This window comes from Poeciliopsis prolifica, unplaced genomic scaffold, assembly GCF_027474105.1.
Source record: "Poeciliopsis prolifica strain line A6 unplaced genomic scaffold, Auburn_PproV2 SCAFFOLD001, whole genome shotgun sequence".
Classification (NCBI taxonomy): domain Eukaryota; kingdom Metazoa; phylum Chordata; class Actinopteri; order Cyprinodontiformes; family Poeciliidae; genus Poeciliopsis; species Poeciliopsis prolifica.
Window position 1 is genome coordinate 9,262,978 of NW_026562376.1, and position 18,631 is coordinate 9,281,608.

The window sequence follows — 18,631 nt, forward strand, 5'->3', positions numbered from 1 at the left end:
GTTGGTATTAAGACATCTAACAGCTCCACGTTTGAACAGGAGAGGGCAGTAAAACACTAGACATTATTAGCTGAAGATGATTTAAAAAAAAAAAATTCTAACTGCAACAGAACTGAGACAAAGGAAGGCAGCTCATTGACAAGACTTTGTCTTTTATTCAATAAATAACTTACATTATCAACAGCTGGCATGTGGGACCACATAAGATTTACATTAGAACACAGTTTGATCTTTCTGGCCTTTCCCAGTCAGCTAGTTTTTACAATCCATTTTAAGCATCAGCATTAAAAGAAAAAAACAAACATAAAGTGCATCAAACTCACACACACAAACGCCACAGAACATTTTCCTACATTCTCTTTTTCAGAAAGGTGGGCTGCGTTAATGGTAAACAAGAGATCTTCTCATTTTGTCAGCATGTGTACTGTCTTGAAAACCTTTCTATGGCGTTTGTGTTGCTGAAAAATAATTTTTAAATCCTTTTTTTTTTTTTTTTTTTTAAGAATTAGAGGCTCACATTCACCAAAAACATTGTGTAAAAATCTGAAGGGATAAATTCAAAAACACAACGAGTGATATACAAATCTAAACACAACAATGCACAAAACCTATGTACAATTCTCACAGAATACGAGTCGAACCAGATACTGTAAAACACACAGTTACATCCATTGACACACGGTTTAACACCACTACTATTTTGTTGTTGGAGTGTATTTAGAACGCATTTTCAGAACAGCAGTGAGAAAGGCCTGCCGCACACTTTCGGGGTAAACGATAAACGTCCGTAAAGTCGAAAAGGTAGTAAGAGCATGGAGAAGATGATGCAGCTGAAAGATGTCTTCCAGCGAGAAGCATGTATTGACATGACACACACACACACACACACACACACACACACACAAAAGCAACTGTATTTTCTCACTTTATGGCAAACACAAGTTATATACAAAGAAGATTCCCGCAATGTAAAGAGCTTGAGGTTGAGAGATGAAAATTCAGTTAGGAGGCGAACGTTGGCACAGGAAGGCGTTCTTTGGCAACAACTTCAGCCATGAGATCACCTTTTTTTCCCCTTTAAGGACGTGCTTATTGTTTAGCCGGTGTGACTCAGTCAAGTCTCGGTCTGTAAACGCTTAAAACCAAACAGAGGTGACGTCTCCTGAGCTGAACAGCCACCATCTATATTGTTGTTAGAAACGGAGCTGTCACAGTCCAATCGGTTGATCGACCTCCTCCAAAGCGCCAGTAAAGTTGCTTCTCTCTGCCGGTTTCACACAACAGGCTCAAAAAACGAACAGTGTGTCAGTTTAAACAATAGCGGGGACGCCTGTGTGTCACTGACAAATGACGTGTTTCTATTGATTCCAGTTGGTGATTTGGCAGGAGGAGACTATTTTGTCTTTTATTTCTCCAAAAATATTCTGGGAGGAACACAAAGACATGAGAAAGATTTCCCGCTGGAGATTTCTTTTCCTTTTATATTTATATATGTATGTCTGGAAAATCCTGCTCTTACAAACACACCAAATTAACCACAGATGCTGAATTCTTCACACACATTGTACTAATGCACACACACGCACGCGCACACATACAAAACCTAACAATATGACTCATTAATCTCCACAGCAGACAACTGGAGACGTTGCTCTGACATCCTTTTGGCTGGGAGCTTCCTTCGAAAATCTCAGCCTTTCCCAAAGCTGGAAACTAATCAAACGTGGAGCTGCCTCTGGCCTTAGGTTAACAAAAGCCCCTGTTAGGTCCCAATCCCCACCCACTCCAATCCCTTACTCAGCCACATGAGCCATGGATGGACCTGGCACCGATGTGTGGATCAGAGGAGGGAGGATCAGCAGACCCCTCTTTCTGCAGAAGATCATCTTGGGGGTTAGTCATACGTTTTAATCCCAGGTGGACATCCTGAGATCTGGGCTCTCTTCAAAGAGTAAAAGCAGCTAAATGCACGTGATGACAGGTGGGCGAGGGAGTGGTGAGCGTCATCCTGTCATCAGGCAGATGTCAAAACCACCAAAATGAGCTGCTGGAGAGGCAAATATATACGACACAGCGATTGTATTTCCACACTCACTGACAGACACGACATGAGGAGAGCATGTCAAACAATCTACAGAAGAGCTGCGCTCCACAGTAAGATGGCCAGCAGGTTGAGGACCGAAGCCAAAAGTACATTTTTGCCTCCCCATGTCGCGCTGTTTAGGGCATCCTTTTCATAGATGTGATATCTGTTGCTGTTTGAGTGGAGCATTTTTACATCCTCAAAAGCGTAGTATGCCGCCATGGTGAAATTAATGTCTCCAGAGGAGAGGAGGTCAAACACACAGGACTGGAAGTACAGATCTTCCACTGGAAGTCGCTCTTTGCACTTGACCTTTGCTGACTTGAAGGTGAAGCCGTTTGTCCCGGCGCTGCCCCTCGTCCTACTGGCACCCTGAGTCGCCTCCGCTGCCCGGGCTCTGAAGTTCCGGAAGTCAATGCGCTGATTGGCCGGACAACCGTGGAGACACAAATACAGGTCTTGGGTGTCGCCTTCCTCCACCGAGTGAGCAACCTCCTCAGGCATGCGCACAGCGAAGGTCAGGTAGCGGCCCACCTGCCGGACCACGATGGTTGTGCCGATATACTTGGCCTGGATCTCCACGTGCTGCCCAGGAACCTTCTCCACCACGCGCAGAGTGTTGGCCCCGTAGCGGTCGCCGCCATTCTTAGAGCCGTCAGCGAACGCTGCCGGCAGGTCGTCCGTCTCTGCGTGGTACATCTTCTGCTCAACGCATTCCTGGTAATTTCTGAAGATGATTGTGAGCTGCAAAAAAAAAAAAAAAAGTTATTGTCAGTAAAAAGAAATATTTTGTTGGTGAAAGTAACTGCTTTAAGTTGCAGTTTGTATAATCAGTCATAACAATTTGTAATAAATGCATAGCATATTAAAAATGTTTTACACCCTTCCCATTTTTAGATTATGTAATATTATAATTTTAAAGTTTGATGTTTTTATTGGGATTTAAAGTGATTGACTAACAGAAAATAGAAAGTAATTGTGGAAAAAGACATACAGATTTACATTCTTTCAAATGTAAATCTGAAAAGTGTGGCATGGATCTATATCTATCCTCTCTGACTCAGTAGAGCTACCTATAAAGGTTAGAGTTTGTGTTTTCCTTCAAAGTTGAACCTACAACCTGGTTCTAATTCTGTCAAACTCTACACGGTTTCTTTCCCAAAATTGCCTTGCATTTAATTTCAACAACTTTTGAATGCTGAAGAAAAGCATCCCCATAAAATGACAGTGTTACATTCATGTGGATTGTGAGCAAAAGGTACATCATTTGTTTTCCATCACACATCCATTTTGTATGTATACCAAAAGCTTCAGTTTTGGTCTACATTCTTGTCTACAAATCTGCAAACTTGTACAACACATAAAATCCAGCCTAATAATTACAATTACAGTTTGCAACATATTGCAATGTCTGTGATTGTAATGTTCATGAGGAAATGTTCAAGAGGAATAAATGCTTTTGTGAGGTTGTGATCATCACAATTAAAAATGGAAAGGTTTAGAATTTTGCTCTGAGGAAAGGTTTGCACTACATTGACTCCCTTCTACTCCAGCAAAGTGTCACATTTCAGTGCTGGCTCAACAAGGGGGGAGGCCAAGGTAAACGCCCTCCAAAAACACAAGTTCCTGGCCATGTAAAAATCAGGCCTCAGTTTGCAGACACAAAGACGATCTATTCATAGTGCTGAAAAACCTGCCTGTGAACCCCCAGAACTATGCTCCGGGGAGTGGCGTCGGGCCAGGACACGGCGATACACTCTGCAGCTAATTAAGCGAGGCTGGTCAGAACTCTCCAGGCTCCGTTTCATGGGACACCAATGGGCCATTGTCTGAGCAATGGTACAAGGACAGCCAAATGTTCTGTTGTCTGTTTCTGACAGGGGGTCTACACAACACTCTATTAGCCTAACAATTAATGTGCTGCGGCCGCCCTGCACCCACAGTCATTTCTTAAACGTTTCTCCAAAGCAATCAAAAGACATACGCCTCTATCCGTGCGCCCTCTGAATGAAGGCAGTTTTATTTGCTGCTGTGTGAACAGTGTTACTACCAACATGGCGCTCTTCTATTTAAAGCAGATCTTTCACCAGAAGGCTCTTGTTTGCACAGGTGGCACTTGCTGCTGTTTTGTTTCCCCTTTTATCCAGAATCGAGCACTCTTAAAAAGCTGTCTCCGTTTACTTCCAAGAATAGCAGCACAAAAAGTAATTCACTTAAAAGCTAAATAAGCCACAAATGCTTAATAAGTGTCATTAAGAAGCCCTGATTACAGAAAATTACAGTTCCTACAAATGTGAGCCTTTCTATTCCTCCATCTAAGTACTTCAGTTTTGGGCCTCAATTACAATTGCTCCAAAGGCTCTAAGAAATCTGGGCCAACTCCATCATGATGCTAGAAGACAATTTAGCAGCAGCTATCCAAATTATCCACTGTGCCTTTAAGCAAACTAATAATCATGGGTGTTCAGCAGATAAAGATATGAGGAAAAACCAAGTATGCACACAATAGCTAACTCCACCCCGAGCAGCAGAGACATCAGACGGAGCTGAAGTGAAAATAAATCCTTGTGTTAACATCTGATTCTGCTCTGTTGCAACATGTCATTTAGGGGGCTTATCAAGATTTCAGCGATTGCAAACCAGGCTTGGACTTCTCGATGTGTTACTATAGAGCTAATTCCAAACATTAACCAGACGCCACAGTTTGACAGAAGAGAAGCCGCTCCGCAGCACTAACAGTCAGCTTGCAACAAACAGCGCACACATGCAAAAAATCAATACACCAATAGTTTCCCGGACCTTTGGTTCGCCTCGGCCTTTAGAACCGTGATTAAATGAAGGTATTCAGTGCTTCGTATTGATAACATTGCACTACTCAGACTACTTTAGTGTTGTAAATGAGTGTATACAATAATCGTTATGTTGTTCTTTGAGGGACTGTCTGTTTTTTAAATTATATAATTTTGTCGGTCTTTAGCTGGAGTAATCTGCAATCACAGCCATATGATCTATTGCCAAAAACAACTGCAATGGATTTCTACAATTAATTTTTAGCATTTGGAGTTAAGATTGTTTACCTAGTTAGATTTGGTATCCATAAACCACAAAGCTGTATTTATTTCCATCATGATGAAGGGTTGCTTTGCAGTTTTTTGGCATCTAGACCAACTTTGTTTGATTATCTTTAATACTCAGACTTGTCAAATCTAAAATGCATCATTGTAGAGTAGACTAAATATCATTTTTTAAGAACAGCTTGTAATACTTACTATAACAATTGATTGTTTTAGTGAAAAATGTTGTGCTATGTTTGAAATCTCAATTTGACTCGGTTTAGAAATCACAAGACTGTTTTAAAACCCTGATCTAAATAGGTCTAGAGGCCCAAAACCCTTTTTGAAATTCATCTTTTTAATTCTGATAATGGAATGGGCAATAAAGTCTTGAAACGTTTATCCTCAGTTGTGTTTCTGTTGCCCACCAAGAATTTAAACATGGTTACAATCCAATTTCAAACTTTTCCAAGACCATGAACCCAGTTACCTTTTGTACAGATCATCAAACATGAACTGGCACCAAACACACAACACATTATACCATTTTAGCCTTTTGAAATATCTGGAAAAAAACATGCATATTTGATTACAATAACATGAATTCCAGAAGAAAAAAGGGCTACATCAAAAACAGTGAAATTAACATTACAGTCACATTCTATAACATGACACTTCTGCATGTTTGACCTGTTTTTGTGCAAAAAGATGAAAGAAATTATGACATCAAAAATAATGTCAATCACTTGCAAAAATTGCTAAAAGGAAATCCCTGACTATGACATGAAATCTCCATCCAGTCCTTATGTCCATTTTGTAAAACATTTTCTATGCATAAAAATTCATCAATAGCTGTATTAACACACATAAACTGGGCTGTACTCAGTCATACATGTAATCCTCACCTTGCTGGTGGCCGTTGCCACAGATCCTGGAAGCACAGGCGAGTTGGTCACCTGGACCGACAGGAATTTGTTATGGATGAGAGGCCAGGCTCCTTCCACCTTGCACGTCTGAAAGTCATCGCCGAAGGTCCTGAGGTGAGGGTCTCCGAAGAAGCCACAGTGGGTGTAGTTAGGCGGGGCCGAGTTACGTGTCAGACTGCGCTCATAGTGACACACCTCCGGCCCGTCGGAACGCTCCTGGCTGTCGGTCACGACCGGGGGAGGTGGAGGAGGAGGAGGCGGGGTTCTGGCTCGCGGCTGGAATGTCGGCCCCTCCCTGGAGCAGTTCTTTTGGTTCATTAGGTCCTCTATGCCATGCTGGACGGAGTGATAGGCCAGGTCGCCCCTGCAGCTCCGCGCCAGTCGGCTCACGCAGCTTTTATACGCCCGCAGAGCCGTGCAGTACTCCTCCTGCTCGAGTCCAGAGTTTGAGGTGATCGCCAGATATTCAGTGGTGCACTTGATTACCTTGCACTGCAGACTCGCTGTCAGGAAGATAAACGGAATCAGAAAAGTATGCAGTTTAGAAATATGACGCTGACACATGAAGCTGTAAATCAAAAGTGTTGTTTTTTTTTTTCTCTAAAACTAATTCATAATGCTCAGACAACTAATGAAACATTGCTTTCTATACACTTAGAAGGCAAGAAGTTTATTTAGCCAACACTTACATGCTGAAAGTTAAAAACAGCATTTTCACATTTTTGACCATCTACCTATTGCAAAAAATACCTTGAAAGTTTGAAGTTAAAATCCTTCTTTTGGTTCTAATCTCTAGTCTTACTGATGATTAATCACTCCTGTCTCAGAGATTGTTGAGCTGTTTCACTGTTCAAACATATCTCAAGAAGCCTTATTGCAACACCTTGTCTGACAAGCATCACCTTGGGCTAATAAAGCATTTACGTATAAAGCTGTTTCACCAAATGTTACAAAGCAAAAGACACAGCAAAACTTTACAAGGCACAATTTAAACATTTGTGGAAAAGCTTTGCCATAGCTCCTCACTCAGCACTTAACAACCATCTGATATTGTACAATAATCTTGATTTCAGCCATTATCTCTTTTGCTCGCTGCATTTCTTATCATCATTGTTGCTAAATGGTAAGTGATTTAGGTGGTAATGTAGACTGGCCAAGGTATTTCCACCAGAATAGTTCAGTTTAGCTTATTCAGTTCAATTTGATCATAATTCATTAACTTTTTATCAATTCCATCCAGTTACAAACTTCTACGACACTTAGAGGTTGTAGTAACTCATTATCTAAAGAATCATTATAGAACCTGTGACTCTGAATGAAGTCAGCTTAGTTTAGGTGAATTCAATCATTTCCAGGTCTGGATAAAATATGAAAGAAAGAAATTGAGCACTGACAAACTGATTCTGACTTTTACATGACTTTAGATTTAAATGCATGCTTTATCTTTTACTTCTACCACACGCATTCTGCCTTGATTTTTATCTTTACTTTTCCCTGCAGGAAAGGTAGAGTGACTAAATAGACTAACCCCAGTTATTTTAAGTCAGTTTTGTGAAATTCTGACTAAATATACGCATTAGAAAGTTAAAACAGCACTACTTTCGTGGATTCTCGACAAATTTAAGTTTAGGTTGAAAGGGACATGCAGATCATAAAATGGGTTTACTTAAGACGCCAAACAAAGCACAGACACCGTGACTATTAGTAATTTTTACAAAGTGAATAAAGGTAACAAACATCACAAAGTGGACTTTGCAAAATTTACATTCAGTGTAGGATAAACCATTGAAAAATCCAACATAAACATTAGAAAATAGAGATGATTTGCCTGAAATGAGTCCAGATGCAAAAAAAATAAAATAAAAAAAGAGTTAGTTTCAATGTTGTTGAACATTTTGTACACAAATGTCTAAGATATTAAATAGAAGCAAAAGCGAATAACAAACAAACAAAGGCAAAGGAAAAAAATCTAGACATTTCAGCTGGAAAGCTGTGGGAAATAGAAAAAAAAGAGAAGAATCCTTAATCTAATCCATAGACAATAGCAGATCTGAATCTGAATCGATGCAATCTGACACTGAAATCGGTGTTAAACTCAGATTAGTGAAAAAAGAAATGCAATACAAACACACTGATGCAGATGGGGGAAAAAACTGCAAAAAGTTTTTTTTTTTTTTTTTTATCACTCGATGAAAATGAACAACAATGTTTATGGCCACAAATCTATGCTGGTGTGAAGATGTGCACCAGAAACCTTAACATCCTCCACTGAGTTTCTTACCGGAGGGGAAAAGAGCGAAAAACACAGCGAAGACTCTGCACACGTCAAGCGCCGAGGGTCTTCCTCTTTCCCCCATAACCATCCATCCAGCTCGGGGTCGCGCTTCGCTCCTCTCCCTGGTCACATGGGGTTAAACACGGGAGAAAAGTTAGCGGCAGCGCTGCAGCGTTCCCACTGAGAAGACAGTCCACAAAACAGGTCTGAAGCCGGGCGCCGTCCTTCTCTCATCACTGCCGAGTTAACAGAAGCTGCTTCCACTGCCCCCCTGTTTTTCCCCCTCCGTGTCCCAGTTAACACACAGCGGCTCCTTCAGCCAGCAAGTATGCGGCACAGGAGTCTCTAAAACGCGGCGGGCTGCAGGGCTCGACTCTAGAGAGCGGTGAAGGTCCAACCTCCCTCCGGAGACCAGCGGACACACTCAGCCAATCACGACCGTCCGCACGGCGCCTCGGCCCTCCTTCTGGATCAGGGTCTCATGTTACGCCTCAATGTGCAGACTTGTTCGACTTTTAACGACCCGCGAAGCTGCAGCCCGCAAACGGCATGAGCAAGACACCTTTGTTTTAAAGCAAAAACCACAAGAAAGAATGAAAAAAAAACAAAAAAAACAACAAAAAACTTCAGTGTGAAAAGCTGATTGAGATCAACAGAAATGGAGGGAAACCACTATCCAGCATGCAGGTTCTGACTGTCATAAACACATTTATTTTCTTTTTGGTCACTTCATACTGTGCCAGTGGTTCCAAACTAGTTCTAAATTAGTACATATTAGTCAGTGTTGTGACAAATACTACTGCAGCAACTGCAGTTATTCATTTTTATTGTGTTGTGAAAAAGATATAAACAAATTGTCACTCTATAAAGTGATCGAAGGATGTAAGTGTGTTACATCTTAACTCAGAAGCGGAAAATTTAAACATTGAGATGGAAAATTAACGACGATCAGAAGAAGTTGAAATATCAAGTTTCCAAACATTTAAATGTGTCTGCCTCTTATATAAAAATTAAGGCCAGCGTCAGCAAAAACATTTTTAAGTCACCCAATTAAACTTGACCCCCCGACTATCTCCCAGATTCCACCACATCTGTATTGTGGAGCTTTTAGTGGCGGAGATGTTCTTAAAGGGGAACTGAGGCCCCAGATCAAATTCTGCATAGGGCCCTATACAACCTCGGGCCAACCCTGTTAATGAGTATGTCAGTTTCCAAATCCCAACTTCTTCTCAGTTATGGAACACGAACACTTCATTCAGGCCTGATGTCATTAGTCAAACTGTAGAAGTGAATGAAGTACAGCGTAAGTATTCCTATGCACTTATTTCTCCTTCATGGCCATCTGCTTCAGTTCATACTGGGAATTCTACAAAAACTAGTGAAGGTGCCCGAAGTACCATATGTTTGAGAACCATTGTTCTATGCCTGTGGCATTCAAAGTAGATATTACATCTGTGAACACTCCAAGTACCTCTTCCATGTTTTGTGTATAAGAAAAAAGAAAATGGTTGAAGGAAATATAACATGCACGGTATTACAGACTTGATCAAAGTTTATTGTTGGACAAACTACAAAATAGGTCCCTAGAAAGTGGAAATTTCTCACCAACCCCAACCTTAAAATCCACATATGGCTGCTTTGCCCATAAAACGTGGAGTGAGCCGTCATAAAAATTGATTTACTTGAACCTTGGCGTAATCTGCTGATTTCTACTATATTCGATAAATAACCTCTGTGTGGTTCTACCCATAATAATTAGCCACAGCAGTGACTTGTCTCTTCACTGTCAGAGTTGAATTAACAGCATCGTATGTCACTATTATGACTTTACTCTAATCCACCACATGTATGTCATTAGTTTGAAAAGACTTTTTAGGATCAAACATGTTACTGTGAGAAAACTGATGGTAGATGGACTTACAGAGTTCAAGTAGTGGGACAGATGGTGCCGTAACAAGAACATTTTGATAACCACATTACTGCTGAGCAGTTAAATCCACACGAGTAAAACATAAGCCCAATGTGTGGGGAAAAAGTAGAATTTTAACTTCTTGAGGGTGGTTTTTAAAGATTTTAGAGTAACTACCAATCTTGTAAATAGTTTTTTTTCCAGCCAACATACTGCAAACAGTATTTCAGTGAGACTAACTTTTTTTTTTAAGCTTGTTACCACAACGGTTGTTTGAAGTAAGAATTTTAAATGGGAATATTTGGAGGTTTCTCACCAACCCCTAACCTTAACAGTCAAAATGATTTCCTTGCATGCAAAACATTGTGACAGCAGCCAATGAAATGGCTTATCTGTACTTTGGAACATTTATAAGTTATTTGATCTTTCAGAAGCATACAGTAATACATGTGAGGATAGTTGAAAGTACATAATGCCTTGACACACATTGTTAATAACTTACATTGCTAGTAGTTCCTAGCTTTATCACTGAGCCTACCCATTAGCGAAGCAGCTTATTGGACTTGACTAACATGAGTTAGTCGTCATTTCCAGATCTAATCTCGCATGGAAATATCAGCTGCCATCACTTGTTCCTGGTTCACTGTTGTCTGCCTCAGGTTGTGCTGTGAGTTTTCAAAGTTTTCTACATTGCACTTCTCTTTCAAGTAGTTTCCATTTGAAGCAAAGATGAACATATTTATTGCATGCTGTTACAGTTACTTTGTTACTACAGAAATAAATAATCCCAGTATTTTTTGTGAGTTGCAAAATACCGTCGAGGTCTCATCAGCACTTTGTGTGCCATAGGTTGAAAACAGTGGCTCTGTGCCACAGATATAGTTAATCAATCTTATTTTGTGTTTACAAGCCAAATACAAATATGTTTTACTCTCATAGACTCACTGGCAGACCAGACCTATGAACCATGTGTGTGCAAGCTGATATTTTCAATTAATTAAAAGCATCCATAAACATCTTTGTGTCCAAATGTTTCACACATTCTTCAGTGAAGTGTTGGCACAAGATGACTCAAAATACAAATAAATCCCACTAAATATATAATTTTACATCAGTGTTCTGGTTGAATTATCAATTAGTCACTTTGGTTGTGATGTGTCTCACCCCCCCGAGATCTGGTTTTTAGTTTATCAAAAAGCATAGCAAATAAAAGAAAACAGGCCAGGCTCTGGGGTGACATAATGTAATATTTTAAGTTGGATCATTTTAAGATAATGGTGCAGGCATTAAAATGTTGAAACAAAATGTTCTGTATTAACTTATAAATATCCAATAAACTGTACTGAATACTGATCACCATCATTACTTTTGGTCTATACAAGTTAAAAATGTGGTTGAAAAGTGAACGATAAAACAACTTTTTTTTAATTCACCAATCATCTGACTTAAGGTCAAAAGTGGGCAGTCATTTAGTGTGTTTTGTATCACAGTAAATGACTTTGACACAAGTTTATCAATAAAAACAAATATATTACATCTGGCCATTCCTTCTTTTTGCATATTCAAAACTACAAATTCTAAACAAAGGACCTGAGGCATTTTTAATAGTAATTAGAAAGAAGAAACATTAGAATTGGCAGCTCAGACCTTAAAGGAACCAGGAAACCTGTATCAGCCAAGAAAAGCTTGATGTGTCTTAAACCGTACATGTTGCTAACACAGGGTTAACATCCTACTAAATCAGAAACAAGAAGAGCATTTAATTTTTGATTAACCGCTTAATTTTAATGTTAGCTTTAAGTGTATTAAGTAGTATTTAAGTGCATTTGGATGAACTGCTATTGAAGCAGCACATAATCAATGCAGGGAAAACTAACTTGTCTAATTACAGTGCAATCACTTTGAAAACTTTCGTCAGATAACCATTTCCAACTCCACTTCTACTAAAGACATCTTCTTGATTAGCTTTCATTTTCACAAATGGCTGCACTGGTGCTGCCTTTCATTGCCATTTAAGCTGAAACCCCACCTGATGGATGACTGCATGTATGCTCAGGTTGTGGCTGGGGCCGTACAGTATTTTTCCACAGGAGTGGAGAACGTCTGTGTGGTTGCTGTCCCCTCTTGCGGGTGATGGATATGTTCCCATACAATGAGGTCTGAGCCTACACACGTTTTTCAACAAGGGTGGCCCTGTGCAGAGGCTTACATCCAACACTAATATGCCGAGCGCTCACATCTGAAATGAATGAGAGCAGCTGAAAGTTCGAAGTTGCTGCTCGCTGAAAATGTTTTTGATTTAACATGGAATGATTTTTGGGGCTAGTGGCAGAAAGGCTGTGGCTGCTGCAAAACCTGGGAGTTAAATTGTTGTTTAACACCATGAAGGCTTTGATGTGAATATTTTTATGATGTGTTACTGGTCGACTGATGGTTGGAAAAGCCCCAGAGCAAACCAAGTGATCATGTGTGTTCCATTTTTTTTATTCCATTGGCATATATTTTCCTTAGATTCATAATTAGTTAACAAATGATGTTGTATAAACTCTTATGGATGACAGAAGTTAAAGTTAAACATATCTTCTTGCTATTATCTTGAATTATATTAGTCCCAATTAATACAAAGACTTTTTTTTTGCTTTCATTCTCTTATTTTGTAGTTTTACTTTATAAACTGAGCATTTTTTTCATTATGTATTGTTTAACTAAAGATGGATCACAGTTTCAGATATTCACCAGTATCAGATATTTTGTTTCAAAACCACTGATATTTTCCGTCATATCAATAATTGTAGATGGGAGTCGTTTAGGAAATGCCAGGGAATATGCTGCAGTGACTAAAGTTTTTATTAACTGTGTATGGAGCATAATATACTAGTATGGCCCCTTCTCTTCCCACTTGCTGCACACTGCCCTATATCTGACTGAATGAAGGTTCCTACACATTCCCCTTGCTTACAGCATGACAAAAAGAAAACTTTAGGTGTTTGGAAATAAACACCATCAATATGTGATGTTATTCAATGCTTATGCTTTACAAGAAACAAACAACCATCTTACTGAAGAGTGCTGATGTCAAGCTGGTTTAAATTTGAAGCTTTGACTTTGCTGTATTGATCTTGAACACAGTGATACACGGACAATAATAGATTGATTGTGCAGCCCTCATGTGGAGGCTGAAGGAGCACGACACACATTTACAAGATATCACTGTTTTCAAACTGGATATCTTTTCAGCAACCAAACAGAGCAGATAACCAAGCTATACCACTGGGTAATATCAACTTTTTGTAATCTCAATGTTTCCTTTATAAAGAGTAAAAAGCACAATTTTCTTATTCTTAGAAAAAGTTGTGCCTAAAAATGCACAATTCTAATTTAACTCAAGATGGTGGCTCAGACAAATGTTTTTTCCACTCTATTGGTTTCCAGCTGAGAACAGCATGATCGATATGATATTATTGATTCCAGCATGAATTAAGATGACAACTCAAAAAAATAAATAACTGCCATAAGATTTGTGGTTAGGTAAATTAAGACTCTAGGTTTGTATCTTCCTTTTACAATTTCAGCATCAGCACAATCGCTTAATGTTTATTACTATTTTAATAACTATTTTACTTCATTCACAAGGAAATGTTTATTTTTGTTTTGTTCTTAACAATGGAACGCAACCCAAATGACTCCGAAGGACCAAGCAGAAATGTCTGTTGAGATGCAAGGAAATTATTTGTGTGCAATAATGACTTCAATTGCATTACTCAAGCTGAGCCTGTTGGTTTTAAATGTACTTCAATAAAGATAAATTTTGGTTCAATAATTTTGTAATTACAATTAAATTTCAACTCATCTTAAATACATGCTATGATTCTATTGTTGAGGGTGACTGATTTGTTAGGGCCTTCAGAAACATAAGTTAGCATTAAATGATTTGCTTTGATATTCATGTAAAGAATGTTGAAATGCAACAAATTTTTAAGTATATTTGATCAGAAATGTAAACGATTTCTACTCAGAAATACTGAATAATATTTACCCAAATAAAATGTACACAAAATTAAAAAAAAAAAAAAAATAATGGTCTAAATTCTTGTAATTTTATGAAATTAAAAAAAATCCAAATAAGAGTTAAATACTGTCACAAATAACATCAATGTTATATTACTTACCAGTCGGAATAAGAATAGCAGTTTTTGAAAAGCAGCAAATTAAATTAAAACAAATCAGATTAAAACCGTGGTAGTTGGGGTTATCATACCTCTAATGTTATACCATCCAGAAAGCACTATTGAATAACACAAGTCCAAGTTTATTTCAACACTTTCTGCCTCCAGCATTTCAAATCTCAGCTGAATGTCGACGTAAATAGGGAATCTCACTGCTACAAACCATCAATCTGAAGCCCACACCCAGGCAGTTTTAAATGTTGCGGTGGAATATTTTAAAGATCAATAAATCAACCTTAGTCAAACTAAATCAATATGCACGACCCTAATTCCTGTCATGCCACCTGTCAGCTGAAGGTTAGAAACCTTCACACCAGCTGCCATCTCTTATCTTGCCTCATGTCACTTTAAGAAATAAAAATAGGTGACATGCTAATCATCTTAGTTTGATTAATTGATTTTATTTTGACAGTGATGTTTCACAGCTTGATGCATTACTGTATTTATATTCCATAAAATATAAATAGAGATGCACCAATCAATTGATCTGACATTGAAATCACCCATTCTTTTTGCTTGATCGTTATATTCCATTCATCAAAACTAAAAACTCCTACCCTTTTTTAGGGTAGGACCTAAAATTGATCCAACCCTAAATGGACTTTATTGCTTAAAAAAATACATTCAATAAAAATGATGATTTTTAGGGACATCCTTTAATGCACAAACGGAGAGAATTCTGTACTTGTTTCACTTTCATTTGAATTCATATCAGTGAACCTGTACCACGTTTTTATCGCTCTTCAGTGACAAAGTCACTGAAAAAAATGATCTCAGGTCAAACCTTATGGAAACCATTACAGTCAGTATTGTCCAGCCAACCCATGATGGGTGCATTTCTCTTTTTAAATATGTGGCAGAAAAAAAAGAGCATTTCAATAAATTTGTTGGCTTTATGCATAGGGTCACATACAATTTTTTATTTTTTATTTTTTGTAAATCCCGTTGTTTGGGATTACGACACACTTTAAAATGAAAATTAAACATTAGTGAGCTGTTGCATTTATTTTTTTATCAATCGGAGCCTGATCGACCTCGACAGCCTCTTGCCCCCAACAGATGGCGCTTGTTGGATCTGATCTGAGAGCAGAAATCTTGACACAAACGCACATGGCTTTTACGAGGGCAAGCAAACCTGTCATTAACTGTGAGCTGCACAGTCAGCCCCGGTTATTGTGCTAATTGGAGCTGTCAGACATTAAAAAGGAGAAAACCTGCATCCAGCAGGCGCATTTCTGTTTACAAGCCAGAAGATCATCCATCAATAATTGATCCATTAAATTGTCTGTTACTGATATAAATGTTGCCACTCTAAAAGAAAAACAAGAAGCTTTAGGGGATATTTGGTAGAAGTAAAAATGAATTATTTAGATTTTCCTAGAAGTTCCGTTTGTGTCTGGGCTCAAACTGAACAATCCGAGGTTGCAGGAATTCACCTTTCTGAGTTGAGAACCCGGATTTTACGGAAAAATCGGAACAGATCAATATGCAAAAAGGAAGTTTAGTGGTGAGCACGTAAAACAAACGGAGGACATGGACCAACCTTTGCGGCTGCATGGGCTCTCCGCGAGTCAGGAGTTCTGCAGGAACCCGGAGGACAGCGAACGGAGAGGAAGCAGATTCCTGACCAAATAAATAAATTAAAAAAGAAAAAAAAAATCCTTCAGACACCAGGCTGTCACACTAATCCTACATCACACACAGTCAGTGGCTCTCTGAGTGTAAAATCCTCTGCTCGGTGCATGGTGGTGTCCGCCGGATCAATTTCTCCCGAATCCGCTCTGCAGCCAAATCAAAGTGTCTCTTAATCTCAAGCAGACACCTCTCGCACCCCGCGGACTCGGATCTCCCCAGCCATCGCTTAACTCACTCCACATCAGTCGATCGGAAAGGAGACGTTATGAGAGATTAAGTCCAAGTAATTGGCCTCATCCAGGTTGTTAGTTATGGTCGAAGACGAAGGAGGACCAGGAGGAGGAGGAGGAGGAGGGGGGATAAGAGCCCCGAGGGCAAAGCTGCTGCCTTCTCTGCCGCTGCTGCGTGCAGCCCGATCCGCTGTCTGGATGTTGTGAAATGGCTTGTTAGAAAGTGTGAGAGAGACAATGATGAGCTCTGCGTGACGCCACATGAAGCCCCCCCACCCCCCGAACCCCAGAGCCCCCACTTCTGCTGTTGTAGTTTTGCACTGGAGAGAAGTGGGCTTCAGATCAGGTCACAGCTGTTGAAGAGAAGCTGGAAAATGTCTCTCGCATATATATATATATATATATATATATATATATATATATATATATATATATATATATATATATATATATATATATATATATATATATATATATATATATATATATATATATATAACATCACAGTCCTATCACCGATGACACTTCAATTAGACGTCTTCTGACGTGCGATGAGGATTGGTGCCTCATATTTTCTACCCTATTTACTTTTCGCACCTTTAACAGTGTTGAAATTGCTGCCTTAGTTTGATTGCCAACAAATAGGCCCCGACTGTCAGATCCATTTACGGGATGACCTCTATCACACTCGTCTTTGCAAATCACAGGTTTGGGAAAAGACAAATCCATAATAATCAGGATTTAACAGAGGATCAGATGGACAAACACTCTGCAGCTGGGGGAGAGGGGGTGGGCTGCAGCTCAGGAGGAAGGCAGCACCTGTGTTTTAGGATCAGAATGCAACCACAACCTCCCCCTCCATGCTTTAAAAGCTTTCCCAGCTTCAACAACTCAACAGATTCTCCCTATTCTCTCTAGTTTCCCTCTAACCCTCTGTGGCTGAATAAAGCAGCAGAAACAATCAGGATTCTTGCAACCCGCCCTGAGGTTGTCTGACTGTGATGCAACACAAACTTGGAGCTGTTCAAAACCCGACTTTGTCAAATGAGACCATGCCTTCAGCTCCCATTAGAGGTGATGTTGCTGCTGTAGCCTATATATGCCTAAAACTACAGTGCATGTTCCAAAAGTATTCATACCCTGTGCTTTTTGTGAAAATATATGTCATTAGGGTTGTTGTTTTTTTATGATTGACCACCTGAAGTAGTGCATAATTTTTGAAGGAAAATAATTTCTATTATTTAAGAAATTTTTATAAATAGAAGTCTGAAACATGTATTTATGCGCTGCCCCTCTAAATTCACAGCTGCGAGTGTTTTAGCTCCGTTTGTCAAGAGTCTAAAAACTAACAAAAGCTCTGGCAGAGAAAAGTGTTCCCTCAGCATGATGCTGCCACCATCAGGTCTGACTGTGGGTGTGATGTGTTGACAATGGTGGGTTTTCTGCAAGAGGTCTTCTCTATCAATACCTCTTTCTTTAACATGCTGTTTTCTGTCTCTTTAATTTTCCCTGACCTGTTTCAAAAAATCAAATAGATTGAAGTTTGTGATTGCAGTGTGACAGAACTTTCATTAGACAAGAATACAAAGCAAACCTTAGAGCTTAAAGCCAGAAAATCACCACTATGATTTTCTTCCACCACTATGATCTACTTCTACTTCTTCAGTAAATGTCCTTTTTTCTCCCATATGGCCACTGTCAGGCTCCGAATTGTACACTGATGTAAGAGCAGAACATGAAAGAGCGACACCCCAGAGTGAAAAGAATGGCATTAAAGGTGCAGGATACTGGCTCCCATCTCAAACACAGCTGGTGCACATGCTGCCTTTCTAAAGGCATTATAGCCTAGTTAATATAACAGATGTGCTTAACGTGCCATTTGACTGATAAAATGTTCAGGTCCTTCTATGTGCATGTGTCAGATTCCGGTTTATGAGTAGACTTATCGAGAATCAATGACAATTGTCCATGTGCTGAAACAATTGTAGCAACATAGGCTTTCAGTTATGCCTACACCTTTGGGAGCTCCTGAGGTCTTGATTATATAGCTGTGATTTGAAACAGTCTTAGAAACAGAATGAAAATCTGCAGAGCTAAGAATACCCAGGAGACAACGTGTGGCAGAAATTACAAGCTACTTGAATCTTCAGAAAAGTTTATTATGTCAACTGTTTATATGAAGATACATATACTGTATTCCAATGCAAAGACCAAATTGAAGAAAGACAGATTACGTGAACAAATCTTAATGCTGCCTTTCATAAAAAATAAGTATGATGACGTAAAAACATCAA

General features: G+C 39.2%; 1 protein-coding gene across 1 annotated transcript; it reads right to left on the reverse strand.

The window, feature by feature from the left end:
* Positions 1–132: 132 nt before the first annotated feature.
* Positions 133–16,523, reverse strand: rgma (repulsive guidance molecule BMP co-receptor a). The gene is made up of 4 exons (XM_055039281.1): positions 16,016–16,523; positions 8,344–8,459; positions 6,042–6,565; positions 133–2,827 (listed from the first exon to the last, which is right to left on the reverse strand). Exons 1-4 carry the CDS (start codon positions 16,027–16,029, stop codon positions 2,132–2,134), a joined length of 1,350 nt encoding a protein of 449 aa, XP_054895256.1. The 5' UTR covers positions 16,030–16,523; the 3' UTR covers positions 133–2,131.
* Positions 16,524–18,631: the final 2,108 nt, after the last annotated feature.